The sequence below is a fragment of the Coregonus clupeaformis genome, unplaced genomic scaffold, assembly GCF_020615455.1.
Source record: "Coregonus clupeaformis isolate EN_2021a unplaced genomic scaffold, ASM2061545v1 scaf3849, whole genome shotgun sequence".
NCBI lineage: Eukaryota > Metazoa > Chordata > Actinopteri > Salmoniformes > Salmonidae > Coregonus > Coregonus clupeaformis.
Window position 1 is genome coordinate 11,294 of NW_025537303.1, and position 23,241 is coordinate 34,534.

At 43.7% G+C, this 23,241-nt stretch overlaps 1 protein-coding gene and 1 non-coding gene across 2 annotated transcripts; one reads left to right on the forward strand and one right to left on the reverse strand.

Annotated features, from left to right (window-relative positions):
- Nucleotides 1-1,339: 1,339 nt before the first annotated feature.
- Nucleotides 1,340-20,327, reverse strand: LOC123490405 (store-operated calcium entry regulator STIMATE-like). Its single transcript, XM_045220443.1, has 4 exons — nucleotides 20,197-20,327; nucleotides 19,920-19,997; nucleotides 19,539-19,688; nucleotides 1,340-3,279 (listed from the first exon to the last, which is right to left on the reverse strand). Exons 1-4 carry the CDS (start codon nucleotides 20,251-20,253, stop codon nucleotides 3,166-3,168), a joined length of 399 nt encoding a protein of 132 aa, XP_045076378.1. The 5' UTR covers nucleotides 20,254-20,327; the 3' UTR covers nucleotides 1,340-3,165.
- trnae-cuc lies at nucleotides 4,345-4,416 on the forward strand. Its single transcript has one exon. It is a non-coding gene; the product is annotated as a tRNA-Glu (tRNA).
- Nucleotides 20,328-23,241: the final 2,914 nt, after the last annotated feature.

The window sequence follows — 23,241 nt, forward strand, 5'->3', positions numbered from 1 at the left end:
CAACTGGCTTACCTGGTTAAATAAAAAAAGAAAAGCACCATAGGCAGCAATTACAGCCTCGAGTCTTCTTGGGCATGACGCTACAAGCTTGGCACACCTGTATTTGGGGAGTTTCTCCTATTCTTCTCTGCAGATCCTCTAAAGCTTTGTCAGATTGGATGGGGAGTGTCGCTGCACAGTTTATTTTCAGGTCTCTACAGAGATGTTTGTTCGGGTTCAAGTCCGGGCTCTGGCTGGGCCACTCAAGGACATTCAGAGATGTGTCCCGAAGCCACTCCTGCGTTGTCTTGGCAGTGTGCTTAGGGTCGTTGTCCTGTTGAAAGGTAACCTTCGCCCCAGTCTGAGGTCCTGAGCGCTCTGGAGCAGATTTTCATCAAGGATCTCTCTGTACTTTGCTCCGTTCATCTTTCCCTCAATCCAGACTAGTCTCCCAGTCCCTGCCGCTGAAAAACATCCCCACAGCATGATGCTGCCACCACCATGCTTCACTGTAGGGATGGTGCCAGGTTTCTCCAGATGTGACACTTGGCATTCAGGCCAAAGAGTTCAATCTTGGTTTCATCAGACCAGAGAATCTTGGTCTGAGAGTCCTTTAGGTGCATTTTAGCTAACTCCAGGCGGGCTGTCATGTGCCTTTTACTGAGGAGTGGCTTCCGTCTGGCCACTCTACCATAAAGGCTTGATTGGTAGAGTGCTGCAGAGATGGTTGTCCTTCTGGAAGGTTCTCCCATCTCCACAGAGGAACTCTGGAGCTCTGTCAGTGACCATCGGGTCCTTGGTCACCTCCCTGACCAAGGCCCTTCTCCCCCGATTGCTCAGTTTGGCTGGGCGGCCAGCTCTAGGAAGAGTCTTGGTGGTTCCAAACTTCTTCCATTTAAGAATGATGGAGGCCACTGTGTTCTTGGGGACCTTCAATGCTGCAGACATTTTTTGGTACCCTTCCCCAGATCTGTGCCTCGACACAATCCTGTCTCAGAGCTCTACGGACAATTCCTTCAACCTCATGGCTTGGTTTTTGCTCTCACATGCACTGTCAACTGTGGGCCCTTATTTAGACAGGTGTGTGCCTTTCCAAATCATGTCCAATCAATTGAATTTACCACAGGTGGACTCCAATCAAGTTGTAGTAACTTCTCAAGGATAATCAATGGAAAAAGGATGCACCTGAGCTCAATTTCGAGTCTCTCAGCGAAGGGTCTGAATACTTTCTAAAAACCTGTTTTCGCTTTATCACTATGGGGTATTGTGTGTAGATTGATGAGGAAAAAAATAAATGTAATCAATTTTAGAATAAGGTTGTAACGTAACAAAATGTGGAAAACGTCATACTTTCCGAATGCACTGTATATTTGGCCTGGCGAAGCAGTTTTATGCGCTGACTGAATGGAAGCTGATAATTATACATCTTTTACTCTGTTGGTCTTGGCAAGAAATTACGGGTCCTCACTGTCCGAGACCGAGTCAAGACAGAGTACAAATGTTCCCGACACCAAGACAAGACCGAGACACTCAATATGTGGTCTCGAGACTGGACTCGAGACAGAGACCAGTCGAGTACTAAAACACTGCACACACTGACACATACCCGCTCTGCTCTCTCCACCGTACTGTAGGCTGTACACCGGTCCAAAAGTCACTCCCAGTCTAGAGGTAAGAGCTTCTGTCAAGTTCTCAACATCGGAGCCAAACCAACTGAATGCTACTGCAAGTCTGAAGATCTGAGGCACAAGATAAACACCCACAACACGGTAAATTCACACAGGCACATTGTCGAAAACAAAGTATGAACAACACAAAATAAATACAAAACAAACAAAGAACATCCTTAGACCAGTAATGTGGTCAAGAGCAGAGAGTTTGAGAGTTGGTTCTGAGGACACACCCTCATGTCCCATATCTACTCCGTCTCTGAATTAAGAACGCATGGTGTTGGTTCAGCCTCATGGTTTTGGCCCAAAATAACTTACTGTAAAAAAAAATTATAAACAGGACACACCAAAGACAAGGAATAAATAGGTAACAGAAGAGATCCCAGTTAACAGTCATACACACATACACAGAGAAAGAAGGGTCCGATCCAGGCCTGCAGACCTAAACCCTGGCTGTACCATCACTGGGTGCGCCTGGAATAGGGGTCTTGGTCCCTTGGGTTAAAGGTTGGGTGGTGCATGGTTGAGACACGCACAGCCAAGCTGCACTGTCCTGACCGGTCCTCCCTCTGCAGTCATGATATAGGCTTAGAGGAGTTAGAAACGTGAGTGCTGTGGTTATTATAAAACACTGCATGTTTACAGAGCAAAGCCTCCATAGGAGCATCCTAAACTTCCCACATTCCCTTACATGCATGAATGGGAACTTCACACAGACAGACACACACCTCCACCAACTCTTATGACAGGCCATTGCAGTCAGCCTAGTTGAGGAGCACATACATTTTATATATGGAATCTAAATGAGGAATACAATCACTTTTAGATTTGGAAGATAAGTATCAAATGTATTAAAATGTTAAAATGACAGAGGTTTGCTTGAAGGCAGGGGAAAACGCTGAGCGCAATCCCAGGTGCCTGTTCTCTCCCTCTACATCCAACAGGGGTCACCTGCTAAACCACAGAAAAAGTAACAACCATTCACAGCTTAACCTGATGCAGTTAATATTATCCTGGGCCTCTTAAGAGTCAGTGTGGAACCACAGTGAAGGGGTGCTAGCAATTATACTGCATCACCCACATCCAAATGTTCCTACTATACACCAGTGTTAACGGTTTTCCCAATCATAACAATTAATTTCCCCAATGAGTGTCACAACCACGAGTGATAGATCTATGGTGAAATCTCAGATAGACATGGTATGTTGTTAGCTGCAGCAAAATACTTTTCCAAGTGTTTATATTCCCAGTGTAGAGGCTGCAGGAGTCCCATGTGAATGTGTAGTAAATGCAGTCCAATAGTCTCCATGATCTGCAGTCCTCCATGATCCCACCTCCCTACAGAGGCACCCTACTCACTCCACAAAGAGACCAATGTAAGCCTGCTGTTAGAGGAATCTAGACATGTTCCCAGGAGGCTCCAGTCAGGGCAGCGGGGCCTGGAGAGGGAGAGAGTGGGGACGTGAGGCGAGTGGACACGAGTGGGTTAGACCAGGTCAGCCTGGGTAGGCCCAGGTTAAACAGGGATCCCCATACGGTGCTTCTTTTTCTTGACCGTCTTGAGGCCGGTGAGCCGGCGCACATCCTCCTCGTCTGAGTCGTCCATCTCATCGTCAGCCGAGAACAGGATCTGAGAGAGAGAGAGAGAGAGAGAGAGAGAGAGAGAGAGAGAGAGAGAGAGAGAGAGAGAGAGAGAGAGAGAGAGAGAGAGAGAGAGAGAGAGAGAGAGAGAGAGAGAGAGAGAGAGAGAGAGAGAGAGAGAGAGAGAGAGAGAGAGAGAGAGAGAGAGAGAGAGAGAGAGAGAGAGAGGGGGGGGGGGGGGGGGGGGGGGGGGGAGAGAGAGAGAGAGAGAGAGAGAGAGAGAGAGAGAGAGAGAGAGAGAGAGAGAGAGAGAGAGAGAGAGAGAGAGAGAGAGAGAGAGAGAGAGAGAGAGAGAGAGAGAGAGAGAGAGAGAGAGAGAGAGAGAGAGAGAGAGAGAGAGAGAGAGAGAGAGAGAGAGAGAGAGAGAGAGAGAGAGAGAGAGAGAGAGAGAGAGAGAGAGAGAGAGAGAGAGAGAGAGAGAGAGAGAGAGAGAGAGAGAGAGAGAGAGAGAGAGAGAGAGAGAGAGAGAGAGAGAGAGAGAGAGAGAGAGAGAGAGAGAGAGAGAGAGAGAGAGAAAGAGAGAGCAAGAGAGAGGAAATGAGACCAAAGAAAGCCTGGCCTGCTGAACCCCCTACCTCTGCGGAAGCACAGTTCCCGCTCAGCCCAGTCAAAACTGTTCGCTGCTCTGGCACCACAATGGTGGAACAAGCTCCCTCACGACGCCAGGACAGCGGAGTCACTCACCACCTTCTGGAGACACTTGAAACCCCACCTCCTTAAGGAATACCTGGGATAGGATAAATTAATCCTTCTATCCCCCCTTAACCCACCCCCCAAAAAATAAAAAATAAATTGTAAAGTGGTTGTCCCACTGGCTATCATAAGGTGAATGCACCAATTTGTAAGTCGCTCTGGATAAGAGCGTCTGCTAAATGACGAAAATGTAAAATGTAATCTGCCTCAAAGGGGTGGAAGGATGGGGGTAGGGGCTGGTTGCTTAGGGTAAAAGAAGTGCTCACCCTGGTGGCAGTCCGGTATGCTACATCTCTTTTGGAGAGGCGCCTCCCTTTTGTCACACATTCGATCTGAAATGCATTCAGGCTCCAAACAGAGCTCCCTGGTAGTCTAGTGCTTAGGATTCGGCGCTCTCACCGCCGCGGCCTGGGTTCGATTCCCGGTCAGGGAACAAACTTTTTATTATTTCCAAGAATGCCCGACAACTGTAGCCCAGTCACCACAACTTTATAATTTACACTCGAGCACTTCTCCTTCTACCCGTTCATTCAGATCTTAAAATACAAAATGCATACAGTGCATTCATAAAGTATTCAGACCCCTTCACCTTTTCAACATTTTGCTAAATTACAGCCTTATTCTAAAATTGATTAAATTGTTTTTTCCCCCCTCATCAACCGACACAATACCCCATAATGACAAAGCAAAAACAGGTTAGACATCTTTGCTAATAAAATCCGAAATACCATATTTACATAAATATTCAGACCCTTTGCTATGAGACTCGAACTTGAGCTCAGGTGCATCCTGTTTCCATTGATCATCATTGAGATGATTATACAACTTGACTGGAGTCCACCTGTGGTAAATCCAATTGATTGGACATGATTTGGAAAGGCATACACCTGTCTATATAAGGTCCCACAGTTGACAGTGCATGTCAGAGCAAAAACCAAGCCATGAGGTCGAAGGAATTGTCCATAGAGCTCCGAGACAGGATTGTGTCGAGGCACAGATCTGGGGAAGGGTACCAAAACATTTCTGCAGCATTGAAGGTCCCCAATAACACAGTGGCCTCCATCATTCTTAAAATTGAAGAAGTTTGGAACCACCAAGACCATTTCTAGAGATGGACAAACTGAGCAATCGGGGGAGAAGGGCCTTGGTCAGGGAGGTGACCAAGAACCCGATGGTCAGTCTGACAGAGCTCCAGAGTTCCTCTGTGGAGATGGGAGAATCTTCCAGAAGGACAACTATCTCTGCAGCACTCTAACAAATCAGGCCTTAATGGTAGAGTGTTCAGATGGAAGCCACTCCTCAGTAAAAGGCAAATGACAGCCCGCTTGGAATTTGCCAAAAGGCACCTAAATGACTCTCAAACCATGAGAAACAAGATTCTCTGGTCTGATGAAACCAAGATTGAACACTTTGGCCTGAATGCCAAGCGTCACGTCTGAAGGAAACCTGGCACCATCCCTACGGTGAAGCATGGTGGTAGCAGCATCATGCTGTGGGGATGTTGAAGTGGCACCGGAGAAGATGGCTGCCGTTTTACAGCCCTCTAACCAATTGTACTATTATGTGTGTTTTGTCGCGTTATTTGTCATTTATTCTGTACATAATGTTTCTGCCACTGTCTCTTATGACCAAAAAGAGCTTCTGGATATCAGGACAGCGATTACTCACCTCGTATTGGATGAAGATTTTTTCTTCAACGAGCCGGACGCGAAGGATATCCTACAGACACCCGAAAAGCCCCAAATCCCCATCATTCGCATGAGAAAGAGATGGAGATATCGTGGACGTAGGTCGGGGTGCCTTGTAAGGATCCGACGGCGAGCGAGTAAACTGCCTCTTCCATCAATCCTATTAGCCAATGTTCAATCATTTGAGAACAAATTGGACGACCTAAGATTACGGTTATCCTACCAACGGGACATTAAAAACTGTAATATCTTATGTTTCGCTGAACAACGACATGGACAACACACAGCTGACGGGATATGCGCTACATTGGCAGGATAGAACCTCTGACTTCGGTAAGAAAAGGGGTGGCGGTCTGTGTATATTTGTAAACAACAGCTGGTGCACAAAATATAATACTAAGGAAGTCTCAAGGTTTTGCTCGCCTGAGGTAGAGTATCTCATAAGCTGTAGACCACACTATTTACCAAGAGACTTTTCATCTATGTTTTTCGTAGCTGTCTATTTACCATCACAAACCGATGCTGGCACTAAGATTGCACTCAATGAGCTGTATAAAGCCATAAGTAAACAGGAAAACTCTAATCCAGGGGCAGCGCTCCTAGTGGCCGGGGACTTTAATGCAGGGAAACTTAAATTTGTTCTACCTAATTTCTACCAGCATGTTAAATGTGCAACCAGAGGGAAAAAAAAACAACTCTAGACCACCTTTACTCCACACACAGAGACGCATACAAAGCTCTCCCTCGCCATCCATTTGGCAAATCTGACCATAACTCTATCCTCCTGATTCCTGCTTATAAGCAAAAACTAAAGCAGGAAGCACCAGTGACTCGGTTCATAAAGTGGTCAGATGACGCAGATGCTAAGCTACAGGACTGTTTTGCTAGCACAGACTGGAATATGTTCCGGGATTCTTAAGATAGCATTGAGGAGTACACCACATCAGTCAATGGCTTCATCAATAAGTGCATCGATGACGTCATCCCCACAGTGACCGTATGTACATACCCCAACCAGAAGCCATGGATTACAGGCAACATCTGCACTGAGCTAAAGGGTAGAGCTGCCGCTTTCAAGGAGCTGGACTCTAACTCGGACGCTTATAAGAAATCCCGCTATGCCCTCCGACGAACCATCAAACAGGCAAAGAGTCAATACCGGATTAAGATTGAATCGTACTACACCGGCTCTGATACTCGTTGGATGTGGCAGAGCTTGAAAACTATTACAGACTACAAAGGGAAGCACAGCCGCGAGCTGCCCAGTGACACAAGCCTACCAGATGAGCTAAATTACTTCTATGCTCGCTTCGAGGCAAGCAACACTGAAGCATGCATGAGAGCACCAGCTGTTCTGGATGACTATGTGATCACACTCCCCGTAGCCGATGTGAGTAACACTTTTAAGCAGGTCAACATTCACAAGGCCGCAGGGCCAGACGGATTACCAGGACGTGTACTCCGAGCATGTGCTGACCAACTGGCAAGTGTCTTCACTAACATTTTCAACATGTCCCTGACTGAGTCTGTAATACCAACATGTTTCAAGCAGACCACCATAGACCCTGTGCCCAAGGACACTAAGATAACCTAGGTGGTAAGGGTAGGTAACAACACATCTGCCACGCTGATACTCAACACGGGGGCCCTCAGGGGTGCGTGCTCAGTCCCCTCCTGTACTCCCTGTTCAACCATGACTGCATGGCCAGGCACGACTCAAAGACCATCATTAAGTTTGCTGACGACACAACAGTGGTAGGCCTGATCACAGACAACGATGAGACAGCCTATAGGGAGGAGGTCCGAGACCTGGCCTTGTAGTGCCTGGATAACAACCTCTCCCTCAACGTGATCAAGACAAAGGAGATGATTGTGGACTACAGGAAAAAAAAAAGAGGACTGAGCACGCCCCCATTCTCATCGACAGGGCTGTAGTGGAACAGGTTGAGAGCTTCAAGTTCCTTGGTGTCCACATCAACAACGAACTATCATGGTCCAAACACACCAATACAGTCGTGAAGAGGGCACGACAAAGCCTATTCCTCCTCAGGAGACTGAAAAGATTTGGCATGGGTCCTCAGATCTGACTGGTTGCATCACTGCCTGGTATGGCAACTGCTCGGCCTCTGACCGCAAGGCACTACAGAGGGTAGTGCGTACGGCCCAGTACATCACTGGGGCCAAGCTTCCTGCCATCCAGGACCTCTATACCAGGCGGTGTCAAGAGGAAGGCCCTCAACATTTTCAAAGACTCCAGCCACCCTAGTCATAGACTGTTCTCTCTGCTACCGCACGGCAAGCGGTACCGGAGTGCCAAGTCTAGGTCCAAAAGGCTTATCAACAGCTTCTACCCCCAAGCCATAAGACTCCTGAACAGCTAATCATGGCTACCAGGACTATTTGCACTGCCCACCCCCACCCCCTATTTTACGCTGCTGCTACTCTGTTTATTATTTATACATACACTTTAACTACCCACATGTACATATTACCTCGACTAGCCGGTGCCCCCGCACATTGATTCTACACCGGTACACCCCTGTATATAGCCTCCCTACTGTTATTTTATTTTACAGCTGCTATTTAGTTATTTGCTTTTATTAATTGTTTTACTTAACACATAAAAAAAAAAAAAATGCATTGTTGGTTAAGGGCTTGTAAGTAAGCATTTCACTGTAATGTGTACACCTGTTGTATTCGGCGCATGTGGTAAATAAAAATGTGATTCGATTTGATTCGTTTTTCAGCGGCAGGGACTGGGAGAATAGTCAGGATCGAGGGAAAGATGAACGGAGCAAAGTACAGAGAGATCCTTGATGAAAACCTGCTCCAGAGCACTCAGGACCTCAGACTGGGGGTGAATGTTCACCTTCCAACAGGACAACAACCCTAAGCACACAGCCAAGACAATGCAGGAGTGGCTACGGGACAAGTCTCTTTATGTCCTTGAGTGGCCCAGCCAGAGCCCGATCGAACATCTCTGGAGAGAACTGAAAATTGCTGTGCAGCGACGCTTCCCATCCAACCTGACAGAGCTTGAGAGGATCTGAAGAGAAAAATGTGAGAAACTCCAAATACAGGTGTGCCAAGTTTGTAGCGTCATACCCAAGAAGACTCGAGGCTGTAATAGCTGCCAAAGGTGCTTCAACAAAGTACTGAGTAAAGGATCTGAATACTTATGTAAATGTGATATTTCAGTTAAATGTGTTATACATTTGTAAAATTGTCTAAAAACCTGTTTTGGCTTTGTCATTATGGGGTATTGTGTGTAGATTGATGTGGGAAAAAAACCATTTAATCCATTTTAGAATAAGGCTGTAACATAAAATGTGGAAAAGGTCAAGGGGTCTGAATACGTTCCTAATGCACTGTATGCATGTTTATTTCAAGATCTGAATGAACGGGTAAAAGGAGAGGTACTCAAGAGTGTAAATAAAAAAATAGTTGTGCTGACTAGGCTACGGTTGTCGGGCATTCTTGGAAAGAATAAAAAGTGGGAAGAGTTGGGAAGAGATTTTTGACGTACCGATTCCAGGGCATAGTGTTTATGAACTGATACGCAAAACGACGCCGGATTCAAAACTTAACATTTTTCAATTTAAATTATTATATAAAATTATTGCTACCAATAGAATGTTATTAGTATGGGGGATACAATCTTCCCAGCTCTGCAGATTTGGCTGTGAAGAGACAATCATTAGATCATTTGTTTTGGTACTGTCCATTTGTAGCTTGTTTTTGGACACAGGTCCAGGAATGGCTGAAGGATTGCAATATTTACCTGGAGCTAACCCTGCAGATAGCACTACTGGGTGATCTGAAAAGTCATAGTCAATCAATCAATAATATAATAATACTTTTAGCAAAGATGTTTATTTTCAATTCACAAACTGTAGAAACTATGAGAATAGAAAGGTTCAGAACTTTTGTAAAACATCACAGTTGAAAAATATATGGCAAATAGAAATCCTATATGGATGGTGTTAAGAGATAGATGGGATGTGTTGAATGGAGCTGAAGGATGGGACTAATAACAACAACTAATAACAACAAGATAACTAGTGTAAGACATGCGAAAATGATCGGAGGAAGTTCAGGAGTAAAAACAAACCAAATATAATTATTGACTGTGTCCATAAAATGTATATAGTATGTATAAGCATGAAGTAGAGGCCTAAGCATTGTTGTTCACTAGTTTACTCCAATTCAGGAGGGGATGGTGGGGTTGGAAAGTAATAAAGGGAAATATATATATTTTTAAAGGATATATATATATGGGAGAGAAAAAAATAATATATATATATATATATATATATATATATATATATATATATATATATATACACATATACACACACACACACAGTGGGGAAAAAAAGTATTTAGTCAGCCACCAATTGGGCAAGTTCTCCCACTTAAAAAGATGAGAGAGGCCTGTAATTTTCATCATAGGTACACGTCAACTATGACAGACAAAATGAGAAAAGAAATTCCAGAAAATCACATTGTAGGATTTTTAATGAATTTATTTGCAAATTATGGTGGAAAATAAGTATTTGGTCAATAACAAAAAAGTTTCTCAATACTTTGTTATATACCCTTTGTTGGCAATGACACAGGTCAAACGTTTTCTGTAAGTCTTCACAAGGTTTTCACACACTGTTGCTGGTATTTTGGCCCATTCCTCCATGCAGATCTCCTCTAGAGCAGTGATGTTTTGGGGCTGTGCTGGGCAACACGGATTTTCAACTCCCTCCAAAGATTTTCTATGGGGTTGAGATCTGGAGACTGGCTAGGCCACTCCAGGACCTTGAAATGCTTCTTACGAAGCCACTCCTTCGTTGCCCGGGCGGTGTGTTTGGGATCATTGTCATGCTGAAAGACCCAGCCACGTTTCATCTTCAATGCCCTTGCTGATGGAAGGAGGTTTTCACTCAAAATCTCACGATACATGGCCCCATTCATTCTTTCCTTTACACGGATCGGTCGTCCTGGTCCGTTTGCAGAAAAAACAGCCCCAAAGCATGATGTTTCCACCCCCATGCTTCACAGTAGGTATGGTGTTCTTTGGATGCAACTCAGCATTCTTTGTACTCCAAACACGACGAGTTGAGTTTTTACCAAAATGTTATATTTTGGTTTCATCTGACCATATGACATTCTCCCAATCCTCTTCTGGATCATCCAAATGCACTCTAGCAAACTTCAGACGGGCCTGGACATGTACTGGCTTAAGCAGGGGGGACACAGCAGGATTTGAGTCCCTGGCGGCGTAGTGTGTTACTGATGGTAGGCTTTGTTACTTTGGTCCCAGCTCTCTGCAGGTCATTCACTAGGTCCCCCGTGTGGTTCTGGGATTTTTGCTCACCGTTCTTGTGATCATTTTGACCCCACGGGGTGAGATCTTGCGTGGAGCCCCAGATCGAGGGAGATTATCAGTGGTGTTGTATGTCTTCCATTTCCTAATAATTGCTCCCACAGTTGATTTCTTCAAACCAAGCTGCTTACCTATTGCAGATTCAGTCTTCCCAGCCTGGTGCAGGTCTACAATTTTGTTTCTGGTGTCCTTTGACAGCTCTTTGGTCTTGGCCATAGTGGAGTTTGGAGTGTGACTGTTTGAGGTTGTGGACAGGTGTATTTTATACTGATAACAAGTTCAAACAGGTGCCATTAATACAGGAAACGAGGGGAGGACAGAGGAGCCTCTTAAAGAAGAAGTTACAGGTCTGTGAGAGCCAGAAATCTTGCTTGTTTGTAGGTGACCAAATACTTATTTTCCACCATAATTTGCAAATAAATTCATAAAAAATCCTACAACGTGATTTTCTGGATTTTTTTTCCTCAATTTGTCTGTCATAGTTGACGTGTACCTATGATGAAAATTACAGGCATCTCTCATCTTTTTAAGTGGGAGAACTTGCACAATTGGTGGCTGACTAAATACTTTTTTCCCCCACTGTATGTGTGTGTGATATATATATATATATATATATATATATATATATATATATATATATATATATTGTGACGTCACGAGAGGCTACACAGCTTTCAGCGGGATTGCTCAAGTAGTGCAAGGAGACAAGGTTCAAACAAAACAAGGATTTTATTATATGTCTTGGGAAATTAACGAAAATATAACAAAATTCTGTTCTCTTGTGGCTCTTTAAGGGTTAACAGTTCAGGGATGTCTCTTCCACATCCAAAATCATAATTCTCACTCGCTCAGATAACTTTTCCCCAGCCTTACTGTAGTCCACGTTGCAGCTAGTGGCCAACCCAGCAAAAAGTCCTTCCAAATGTCTCTCACGTATTTCCACAGGTGCATATATCCAAAGGTGAGTATTTCCCAAAGGTAAGTATCTCCAAATCCTTATATTCCTCATGGAAGTGGACGTGCAGCACTCTTGTCCTCCAGAGAGCCCCCGGTTGGAGACTGTGTCTCTTCCCTTTCCCAACCTTCAGCTCATCAGCTCCTCATTTGTTTCAGCTGCGTGGGAAGATTGGCCATAGAGGGGTGGAGTTCCCGACCATACCAGCAGATGGAGCCATAGCTGTCTGGGTTTGCAGCCACCTCAGGGGGATGTAACGTCCCTCCAGGACACAGCCTCTCGTGACATCACAATATATATATATATATATATATATATATATATATATATATATATATATATATATATATATATATATATATATATATATATATATATATATATATATATATAGGGATTGGAAGTGATGCAGACAATTACATTAATGGAAGTTACAATCTATCTACAATATTAAAGCTGATCTACCCCCTAAAAAAAAAATATGAATAAAAAGTGTGTTCCCTGACAGGGAATCGAACCCAGGCCGTGGCGGTGAGAGCGCCAAACCCTAACCACTAGACCACCAGATAGGTGTGAAAGCAGCAGGAACAAATATCGCTTGACAATGTCATACAGGGGAGAAGTCTGTCAAAATGGGATATGGGTGTAGTATAGAAGGTAGCCATCAGTCTTGTTTACAGTGTAAACCAATATGTCAGCATCTGTAACTTAAGCAACAACTAGGTCCAACTCATCACTAAAAAACTAGCCTGCTATTTGCCATCTTCTGTAAGATCACTGCTCTTAATCTCTATGTAGACAAACAGACTAAATGTTTTCTGCTTGTGGCAGATTCCCAAAGCTATATATGCTCTGTGTACACCTGTACAGGAAGGTTTATTTAATAGTGGGTTTAGGCCCACTGGTGGATTGCAGATAGTTCCTCTGATAGGAGGAAGTGCTCAACCAGTTGGCAGTCTGCTACACTACATCCAGATGTCTATGAGAAACGACACCCGTCACACATGCCACGGCCAGTCGTGTATAGTGCTACAAATTCTATGTAATGGAAATTCCATAGGACATGCATTCCTAATATTAGATACAGCTTCCTGGTGGTCTATAGGTTAGGATTCAACGCTCTCACCGCTATTTTAATAACTCCTACAATGTATACATTTGAGTTATTTAACAGACGCTCTTATCCAGAGCGACTTTAGTGACTCAACAATGTCAATAGTGCTATTAGAGCTGGGTGATATGGACAAAAAGTAATATCAATATAAATTGACCCATTTTGCTTGATAACGATAAATACAACTAATATACACACATACATACAGTACCACTCAAAAGTTTGGACACACCAACTCATTCCAGGGTTTTTCTTTATTTTTACTATTTTCTACATTGTAGAATAATAGTGTAGACATCAAAACTATGAAATAACACATATGGAATCATGTAGTAACCCAAAAAGAGTTAAACAAATCAAAAATATATTTTATATTTGAGATTCTTCAAATAGCTACCCTTTGCCTTGATGACAGCTTTGCACACTCTTGGCACTCTCTCAACCAGCTTCACCTGGAATGCATTTCAATTAACAGTTGTGCCTTCTTAAAAGTGCATTTGTGAATTTCTTTCCTTCTTAATGCGTTTGAGACAATCAGTTTTGTTGTGACAAGGTGGGGGGGGTATACAGAAGATAGCCCTATTTGGTAAAAGACCAAGTCCATATTATGGCAAGAACAGCTCAAATAAGTGAAGATAAACAACAGTCCATCATTACTTTAAGACATGAAGGTCAGTCAATAAGGAACATTTCAAGAACTTTCAAAGTTTCTTCAAGTGCAGTCAAAAACCATCAAGCGCTATCATGAAACTGGCTCTCATGAGGACCGCCTCTGCTGCAGAGGATAAGTTCATTAGAGTTACCAGCCTCAGAAATTGCAGCCCAAATAAATGCTTCACAGAGTTCAAGTAACAGACACATCTCAACATCAACTGTTCAGAGGGGACTGTGTGAATCAGGCCTTCATGGTCGAATTGCTGCAAAGAAACCACTACTAAAGGACACCAATAAGAAGAACAGACCTGCTTGGGCCAAGAAACACAAGCAACTGGACATTAGACAGGTGGAAATTTGTCCTCTGGTCTGGAGTCCAAATTGGAGATTTTTGTTTCAACCGCCTTGTCTTTCTGAGACGGTGTGGGTGAACGGATGATCTCTACATGTATATCCCACCATAAAGCACGGAGGTGGTGGTGTTATGGTGCTTTGCTGGTGACACGGTCTGTGATTTATTTAGAATTCAAGGCACACAACCAGCATGGCTACCACAGCATTCTACAGCAATACGCGATCCCATCTGGTTTGTGCTTAGTGGGACTATCATTTGTGTTTCAACAGGACAATAATGCCATTTAGCAGACGCTTTTATCCAAAGCGACTTACAGTCATGTGTGCATAAATTTTTGTGTATGGGTGGTCCCGGGGATCGAACCCACTACCTTGGCGTTACAAGCGCCATGCTCTACCAGTTGAGCTACAGAGGACCACACAATGACCCAACACACCTCCAGGCTGTGTAAGGGCTATTTTACCAAGAAGGAGAGTGATGTAGTGCTGCATCAGATGACCTGGCCTCCACAATCCCCTGACCTCAACCCAATTGAGATGTTTTGGGATGAGTCGGACCGCAGAGAGAAGGAAAAGCAGCCAACAAGTGCTCAGCATATGTGGGAACTCCTTCAAGACTGTTGGAAAAGCATTCCAGGTGAAGCTGGTTGAGAGAATGCCAAGAGTGTGCAAAGCTATCATCAAGGCAAACGGTGGCTATTTGAAGAATCTCAAATATAAAATATAGTTCATCATAGTGCTTGGTGGTTTTTGCGACTGCACTTGAAGAAACTTTCAAAGTCCTTGAAATTTTCCGTATTGACTTACATTCATCTCTTAAAGTAATGGACTGTCATTTCGCTTTGCTTATTTGAGGTGTTCTTGCCATAATATGGACTTGGTCTTTTACCAAATAGGGATATATTCTGTATACCCCCCTACCTTGTCACAACACAACTGATTGGCTCAAAGGCATTGAGGAAAGAAATTCCACAAATTAACTTCACAGAACAGTGCAAACTGGCTCTAACCAGAATAGAAAGAGGGGTGGGGAGGCCCAGTGCACAACTGAGCAAGAGGACAAATACATTAGTGTCTAGTTTGAGAAACAGACGCCTCACAGGTCCTCAACTGGCAGCTTCATTAAATAGTACCCGCAAAACACCAGTCTCAACGTCAACAGTGAAGAGGCGACTCCAGGATGCTGACCTTCTAGGCAGAGTTGCAAAGAAAAAGCCATATCTCAGACTGCCAATCTTAATATTCTGGTTAGAGCCAGTTTGCGCTGTTCTGTGAAGGAAGTAGTACACAGCGTTGTATGATAACTTCAGTTTCTTGGCAATTTCTCACATGGAATAGCCTTCATTTCTCAGAACAAGAATAGACTGACGAGTTTCAGAAGAAAGTTATTTGTTTCTGGCCATTTTGAGCCTGTAATCGAACCCACAATGCTGATGCTCCAGATATTCAACTAGTCTCAAGAAGGCCAGTTTTATTATTTCTTTAATCAGCACAACAGTTTTCAGCTGTGCTAACATAATTGCAAAAGTGTTTTCTAATGATCAATTAGCCTTTTAAAATGATAAACTTGGATTAGCAAACAACGTGCCATTGGAACACAGGACTAATGGTTGCTGATAATGGACCTCTGTACGCCTATGTAGATATTCCATTTAAAAAAATCAGCCGTTTCCAGTTACAATAGCCATTTACAACATTAACAATGTCTACACTGTATTTCTGATCAATTTGATGTTATTTTAATGGACAAAAAAAATGCTTTTCTTTCGAAAACAAGGACATTTCTAAGTGACCCCAAACTTTTGAACGGTAGTGTGTTTCCCATTCCAATAAAGCCCTTACATTTTATTGAATTGAGAGAGAGAGAGAGCGAGAGAGAATGAGAATGAGAGAGAATGAGAATGAGAGAGAGAGAGTGAAAGAAAGAAGAGAGAAAGAGAAATAGCAACAGAAACGGAAGTGTTTTGAAATGTTTGTTTGTGTGAGTAATGACTGTCTAATGTGCCTGTAAAACATTCACACACTTTCTCAAAACATATTTTCCTGTTACAGCTGAATAGTGTGGAATATGCTGCATTGACTACAGGATTACTGCCAAAACAAATTATTACCGCTGTCCTCTTGTGAAAAACATTAACTCAGTGGTTCCAGTAAAAAGACTAGATGAGTCAATCTGGGTGAGCAAAGGTACATATTTCTAGTGATGAAGATGGTGGTGGCAGTGCATCATCATTATCATCATCCTCACAAATAGAATGTAAATATAGTGCATTTCCTTACCTCCACATTATCTGTACCGTATTTTCCGCACTATAAGGCGCACCGGAGTATAAGCCGCAGCAGCTAAATTGAATGATATTGAATGATGTGTACATATATAAGCCGCACTGGACTATAAGCCGCAGGTGTTTTAATGTTTAATTACCATATGTAAGGGTTCGTGCACAGAGGGGATTGTCGGGAAAGAGACAAACTGTCTCGCTCTCGTAATGTCTGTCTGTCTTGCTCTCGTTCTGTCTCTCGTACCACTCTCGGTTCCACTTTTACGCGCTACCTGTCTCACTCTTTTCGGCCTCCAGCTTTCCTGCTGGAGCCCGCGCTTAAAGGTGGGGGGCGCGGACCGGTCATAGAGCCCATAGAGTTAAAGTTGGTGGACTGTAACCTGTAAAATCCATAGATTTAGGAGGTCTTCTAGTGGCCGTTAGCTGTAAAAATCCATAGATTAGCCGCACCGTTATATAAGCCGCAGGGTCGAAAATTGGGGAAAAAGGCGCGGCTTATAGTCCGAAAATTACGGTACTTCTTTTCTGTAAAAAAAGAAAAACATTTAGACACAGTATTATTAATTTCTTTTTTTACAGAGTACACTGTACGACTTAGACATTTTTAACTTTTCAAGTGGCTGAAACTTCTAGGTGCCAATGATACTGTTGTATTTACTGAAATAGAGAGTAGGGTAACCTGGGCAAAGAGCGAAGGACTTTCTCAAATATTTACACAAACATGGTCTCAAAGGTTAGATTTGTTTTTGGGAAAAATACAAATAACAAAATATTAATCAAGTGTAATCAGTTTGCGCTGTTCTGTGAAGGAAGTAGTACACAGCATTGTACGAGAACTTCAGTTTCTTGGTAATTTCTCGCATGGAATAGCCTTCATTTCTCAAAACAAAAATAGACTGACGAGTTTCAGAAGAAAGTTATTTGTTTCTGGCCATTTTGAGCCTGTAATCGAACCCACAATTGCTGATGCTCCAGATACTCAACTAGTCTCAAGAAGGCCAGTTTTATTGCTTCTTTAATCAGCACAACAGTTTTCAGCTGTGCTAACATAATTGCAAAAGGGTTTTCTAATGATCAATTAGCCTTTTAAAATGATAAACTTGGATTAGCAAACAACTTGCCATTGGAACACAGGACTGATGGTTGCTGATTATGGGACTCTAATCAGCCGTTTCCAGCTACAATAGCAATTTACAACATTAACAATGTCTACACTGTATTTCTGATCAATTTGATGTTATTTTAAAATGGACAAAAAAAATGCTTTTCTTTTCAAAAACAAGGACATTTCTAAGTGACCCCTAACTTTTGAACGGTAGTGTATATATGGTAGTGGTTAAGTGGCAAAAATGTTGGGTTAACTACTGTCAGAAAAATATATAATTATGATCTGTCATATCTCTCAGATATAGGACAGACTTTAAAACAAACTTCCTTTTGATTTATTATTTGACAGTTTTTCCATGTTTTAATCTGTTATTCAATGTGTTTCTATGTGCTAATAGCAGTGAGGCCAACTTTAATGTTTCATCAAATCATAGGGGTCCTAAAATGCGAAGGATCATTTAGCTATCTTAAAACAATTCCATATGTAAGCTTAGCAGAACCCCAGACTAAATAGTTAACCAGATGGCTACCTGGACTATCTGCTTTGACCTTTTTGCACTAACTTTTTTTGACTCATCTCATACACTGCTGCTACTGTTTACTATCTGTCACTTTATTCCTAGTTATATGTTCATATCTACCTCAATTACCTCAGCACTGGTAGCCCTTGTATAAATTATTGTTACTCATAGTGTATCTATTATTACGTGTTTTACTTTTTTATTATTTTGTTTCTCTCTGCATTGTTGGGAAAGGTCCGTAAGTAAGCATTTCACTGTTAGTCCACACTTTTTGCAGCTTTGGCTACTAGTGGGAACTTACACATAACTGTCAATAACAAAACATCTGATTGGCTTGGAATAAAAACATATGGATATAACAACCAGATGAATTGGTTAAAACATTAAACAGCAGAGATTTTTTATAAGAAAAATATCTCTATCCAAAGACGGAAGTGGGCTTAATGTGTAAGTGGGCATAATAGGTACGCTTACCCTAACAGTAGTTGTTTTAAAGAATGTGTTTTTCCCGCAATTATAATTTAAATTGTTGCTCAACGGTCATGTTCTTGCGCTTATCAGAATGCATCTCTCCCTTCACTCTGTGCACAAAGGGGGGAGAGAGAGTGAGAGCTGGCAGTGAAACAGGGACAGGGCAGATACTTTCATTGCACGAAGCAGGTAAATGCATATTACTGTTTAAAAAATAATTGTTTTGGAACCAATAAATCTGCAGAAAAGTTGTGTAGCCTAATCACCGAAAATTACAGATGTAAGCAAAATTGCTTCAATAAGAGGAGGAAATGTCGGTGTCTGTAATTTTCGGTTTATCGTCCCATCTCTAAGTGCTATGGATGACTCATGAGTTACCCTCTGTTACTGAAGAAACCAATCACCTAGGTATCACAATAAGCTCAACCTTTGATACCAAAGCAACTCAACTCTGGACTTGAAAAAACACTCCTTATAACGGATGGACAGTTTGTTTTTACAGTTTCTGATTCATAAGAATTCCCCCTGCTTGAGGCAGACTGTTAAATTACTTAATGTATGAATGTTTGTGAGTGTGGTTGTTGTCTCTGGTCTGTGGAGCAGATTGCAGGGCCAGGCCCACCAGGTTTACAGGCCAGTAAAGTGACTGGCCATGGGCACCGGGTGGAACGATTCACAGCCCAGAGACAGGCTCCTGCTGGTGCTGGGCAGAGTTTGTCTACATAGCCAGTGGAGGTCAAGGAGGACGTAGCTTAGCCCAGTGGCTACGTCAGCCTGAGGCAATGGAGGAGAGCGAGGCCAACACAGGGTTTGCAAGGAGAGGGCTTTTGGGGTAAGTAGGAGAGGTGGACAAGGCTCAGAATCAAATCAAGGACTTTAGTCTATATTCCTCCTAAGGATTTTCCCAAGCTCTTTCCCTAAACCAGCTTTTGTGTGTGTAATGTATGTGAATGAGTGTATGATTGTGCGTTAAGCATTTTGTGTCCATGACTTTATAAATGACCCTGTGTTAGTGGTGGGGTAAGGTCTTACCTCAGACTCTGAGTCGTCGTGGGAGAGTGCCCGTCTGTAGCGCACCTTACGGTTGCCCCGCACGTCCTCCCCCACCTCCCGCTCCTCCAGCTTGGCTTTTGTCCGCCCCTTCTTCATCAGGAAGTTATCTACCACCCAAAACATCAGGGCCTGAGGACAACATATGATACACAGCCCATTGAGCAAGAACACCACCAGACACACACATGACAGACAGTTTGATCACACACACACACACAAGCCTAATTGGCTAAAATCTGTCAACAAACATAAAATACACATAGTTGTAGCAAACAACAACCCATGAAGTAATACCATTACATATGATACTATGTTCTTAATTGAGCCCTGCCTCACAGAGGCACTGCACACTTAACTTACGTTAACGAAGAACGGGACGATGAGCATGACGATGGCCAGCTCCAACTGAGGATTGTTTATGGGGTTCAGGAGAGCCAGCTGTGACACACAGACACACAAATATGAGCACAACAAGCACACAAACAAGACAGGAAATACAAACATTAACACAGATGAGTTAAAACGACAGACAGTTTACAGTACTGTTATTATTCATACATTTTCCACAGGCATAATATAACTAAACTGATACAAATGGTCATAGGTCAGGACCCTGCCCATTATGCCCCCTACTCACCTTCTTCCACTGTGGGATGAGTAGGACCAGGATGATGAGGACCTTCTCAAACATCATGATGAGGATGTAGAGAGCACACTGGCCCGCCCACGCAGTGCACTGCACCGGCTCTCCTACACACACACACACACACACACACACACACACGTCTTACTATACCTTTGAGGACTTTTTGGAGACCAACAATTGATTCCCATTCAAAATCCTGTTTTCCCTTACCCCAATTCTAACCCTAACTCTAAAATAGTATTTTACAAGTGAGGACTGGCAAAAATATCCTCACTTCTCTGAATTTTTGTTGAGAATGGTTACATTTCTCCAGGTCCATCTCAGCCTTTTACTAAAACAGAAGCAGGGCGAATGCCTTGTTATTATTTCAACTGCAGATTGCGCCTCTAAATCAAAGAACCAGGGAAAGGTTTCGCTTAATGTGGCATCCATAAACCAACTCTGCCCGAGTTGAACAAGTTAACAGTGATCGACTGTGTTTGATCTGGATGACATTGCAGCACTGCAGTGCACGAGGTAGCCTCTGCCCTCTTCTGGACATCATGTGTACTACAGGGTGAAAGGATCTCTCATCCACACACACACACTCTCAAATCAAATCAAATTTTATTGGTCACATGCGCCGAATACAACAGGTGCAGACATTACAGTGAAATGCTTACTTACAGCTCTTAACCAACAGTGCATTTATTTTAAACAAAAAAAGTAAGAATAAAACAACAACAAAAAAGTGTTGAGAAAAAAAGAGCAGAAGTAAAATAAAGTGACAGTAGGGGAGGCTATATATACAGTAAAATAAAGTGACAGTAGGGAGGCTATATATACAGGGGGGTACCGTTGCATAGTCAATGTGCGTGGGGCACCGGCTAGTTGAGGTAGTTGAGGTAATATGTACATGTGGGTAGAGTTAAAGTGACTATGCATAAATACTTAGAGTAGCAGCAGCGTAAAAGGATGGGGTGGGGGGGCAGTGCAAATAGTCCGGGTAGCCATGATTAGCTGTTCAGGAGTCTTATGGCTTGGGGGTAGAAGCTGTTGAGAAGTCTTTTGGACCTAGACTTGGCACTCCAGTACCGCTAGCCGTGCGGTAGCAGAGAGAACAGTCTATGACTAGGGTGGCTGGAGTCTTTGACAATTTTGAGGGCCTTCCTCTGACACCGCCTGGTATAGAGGTCCTGGATGGCAGGGAGCTTTGCCCCAGTGATGTACTGGGCCGTACGCACTACCCTCTGTAGTGCCTTGCGGTCAGAGGCCAAGCAGTTGCCATACCAGGCGGTGATGCAACCAGTCAGGATGCTCTCGATGGTGCAGCTGTAGAATTTTTTGAGGATCTGAGGACCCATGCCAAATCTTTTTAGTCTCCTGAGGGGGAATAGGCTTTGTCGTGCCCTCTTCACGACTGTCTTGGTGTGTTTGGACCATGATAGTTCGTTGGTGATGTGGACACCAAGGAACTTGAAGCTCTCAACCTGTTCCACTACAGCCCCGTCGATGAGAATGGGGGCGTGCTCAGTCCTCTTTTTTTTCCTGTAGTCCACAATCATCTCCTTTGTCTTGGTCACGTTGAGGGAGAGGTTGTTGTCCTGGCACCACACGGCCAGATCTCTGACCTCCTCCCCTATAGGCTGTCTCATCGTTGTCGGTGATCAGGCCTACCACTGTTGTGTCGTCGGCAAACTTAATGATGGTGTTGGAGTCGTGCCTGGCCATGCAGTCATGGGTGAACAGAGAGTACAGGAGGGGACTGAGCACGCACCCTGAGGGGCCCCCGTGTTGAGGATCAGTGTGGCAGATGTGTTGTTACCTACCCTTACCACCTGGGGGCGGCCCGTCAGGAAGTCCAGGATCCAGTTGCAGAGGGGAGGTGTTTAGTCCCAGGATCCTTAGCTTAGTGATGAGCTTAGAGGGCACTATGGTGTTGAATGCTGAGCTGTAGTCAATGAATAGCATTCTCACGTAGGTGTTCCTCTTGTCCAGGTGGGAAAGGGCAGTGTGGAGTGCGATAGAGATTGCATCATCTGTGGATCTGTTGGGGCGGTATGCAAATTGGAGTGGGTCTAGGGTTTCTGGGATTATGCTGTTGATGTGAGCCATGACCAGTCTTTCAAAGCACTTCATGGCTACAGACGTCAGTGCTACGGGTCGGTAGTCATTTAGGCAGGTTATCTTAGAGTTCTTGGGCACGATGGTGGTCTGCTTGAAACATGTTGGTATTACAGACTCAGTCAGGGACATGTTGAAAATGTCAGTGAAGACACTTGCCAGTTGGTCAGCACATGCTCGGAGTACACGTCCTGGTAATCCGTCTGGCCCTGCGGCCTTGTGAATGTTGACCTGCTTAAAAGTCTTACTCACATCGGCTACGGAGAGCGTGATCACATAGTCGTCCGGAACAGCTGGTGCTCTCATGCATGCTTCAGTGTTGCTTGCCTCGGCGAGCATAGAAGTGGTTTAGCTTCGTCTGGTAGGCTTGTGTCACTGGGCAGCTCGCGGCTGTGCTTCCCTTTGTAGTCTGTAATAGTTTTCAAGCCCTGCCACATCCGACGACGTCAGAGCCAGTGTAGTATGATTCAATCTTAGACCTGTATTGACTCTTTGCCTGTTTGATGGTTCGTCGGAGGTCATAGCGGGATTTCTTATAAGCGTCCGGGTTAGAGTCCGTTCCTTGAAAGCGGCAGCTCTACCCTTTAGCTCAGTGCGGATGTTTCCTGTAATCCATGGCTTCTGGTTGGGGTATGTACGTACGGTCACTGTGGGGGACGACATCATCGATGCACTTATTGATGAAGCCAGTGACTGATGTGGTGTACTCCTCAATGCTGTCTGAAGAATCCCGGAACATGTTCCAGTCTGTGCTAGCAAAACAGTCCTGTAGCTTAGCATCTGCGTCATCTGACCACTTTTTTATTAGTCGAATCACTGGTGCTTCCTGCTTCAGTTTTTGCTTATAAGCAGGAATCAGGAGGATAGAGTTATGGTCAGATTTGCCAAATGGAGGGCGAGGGAGAGCTTTATATGCGTCTCTGTGTGTGGAGT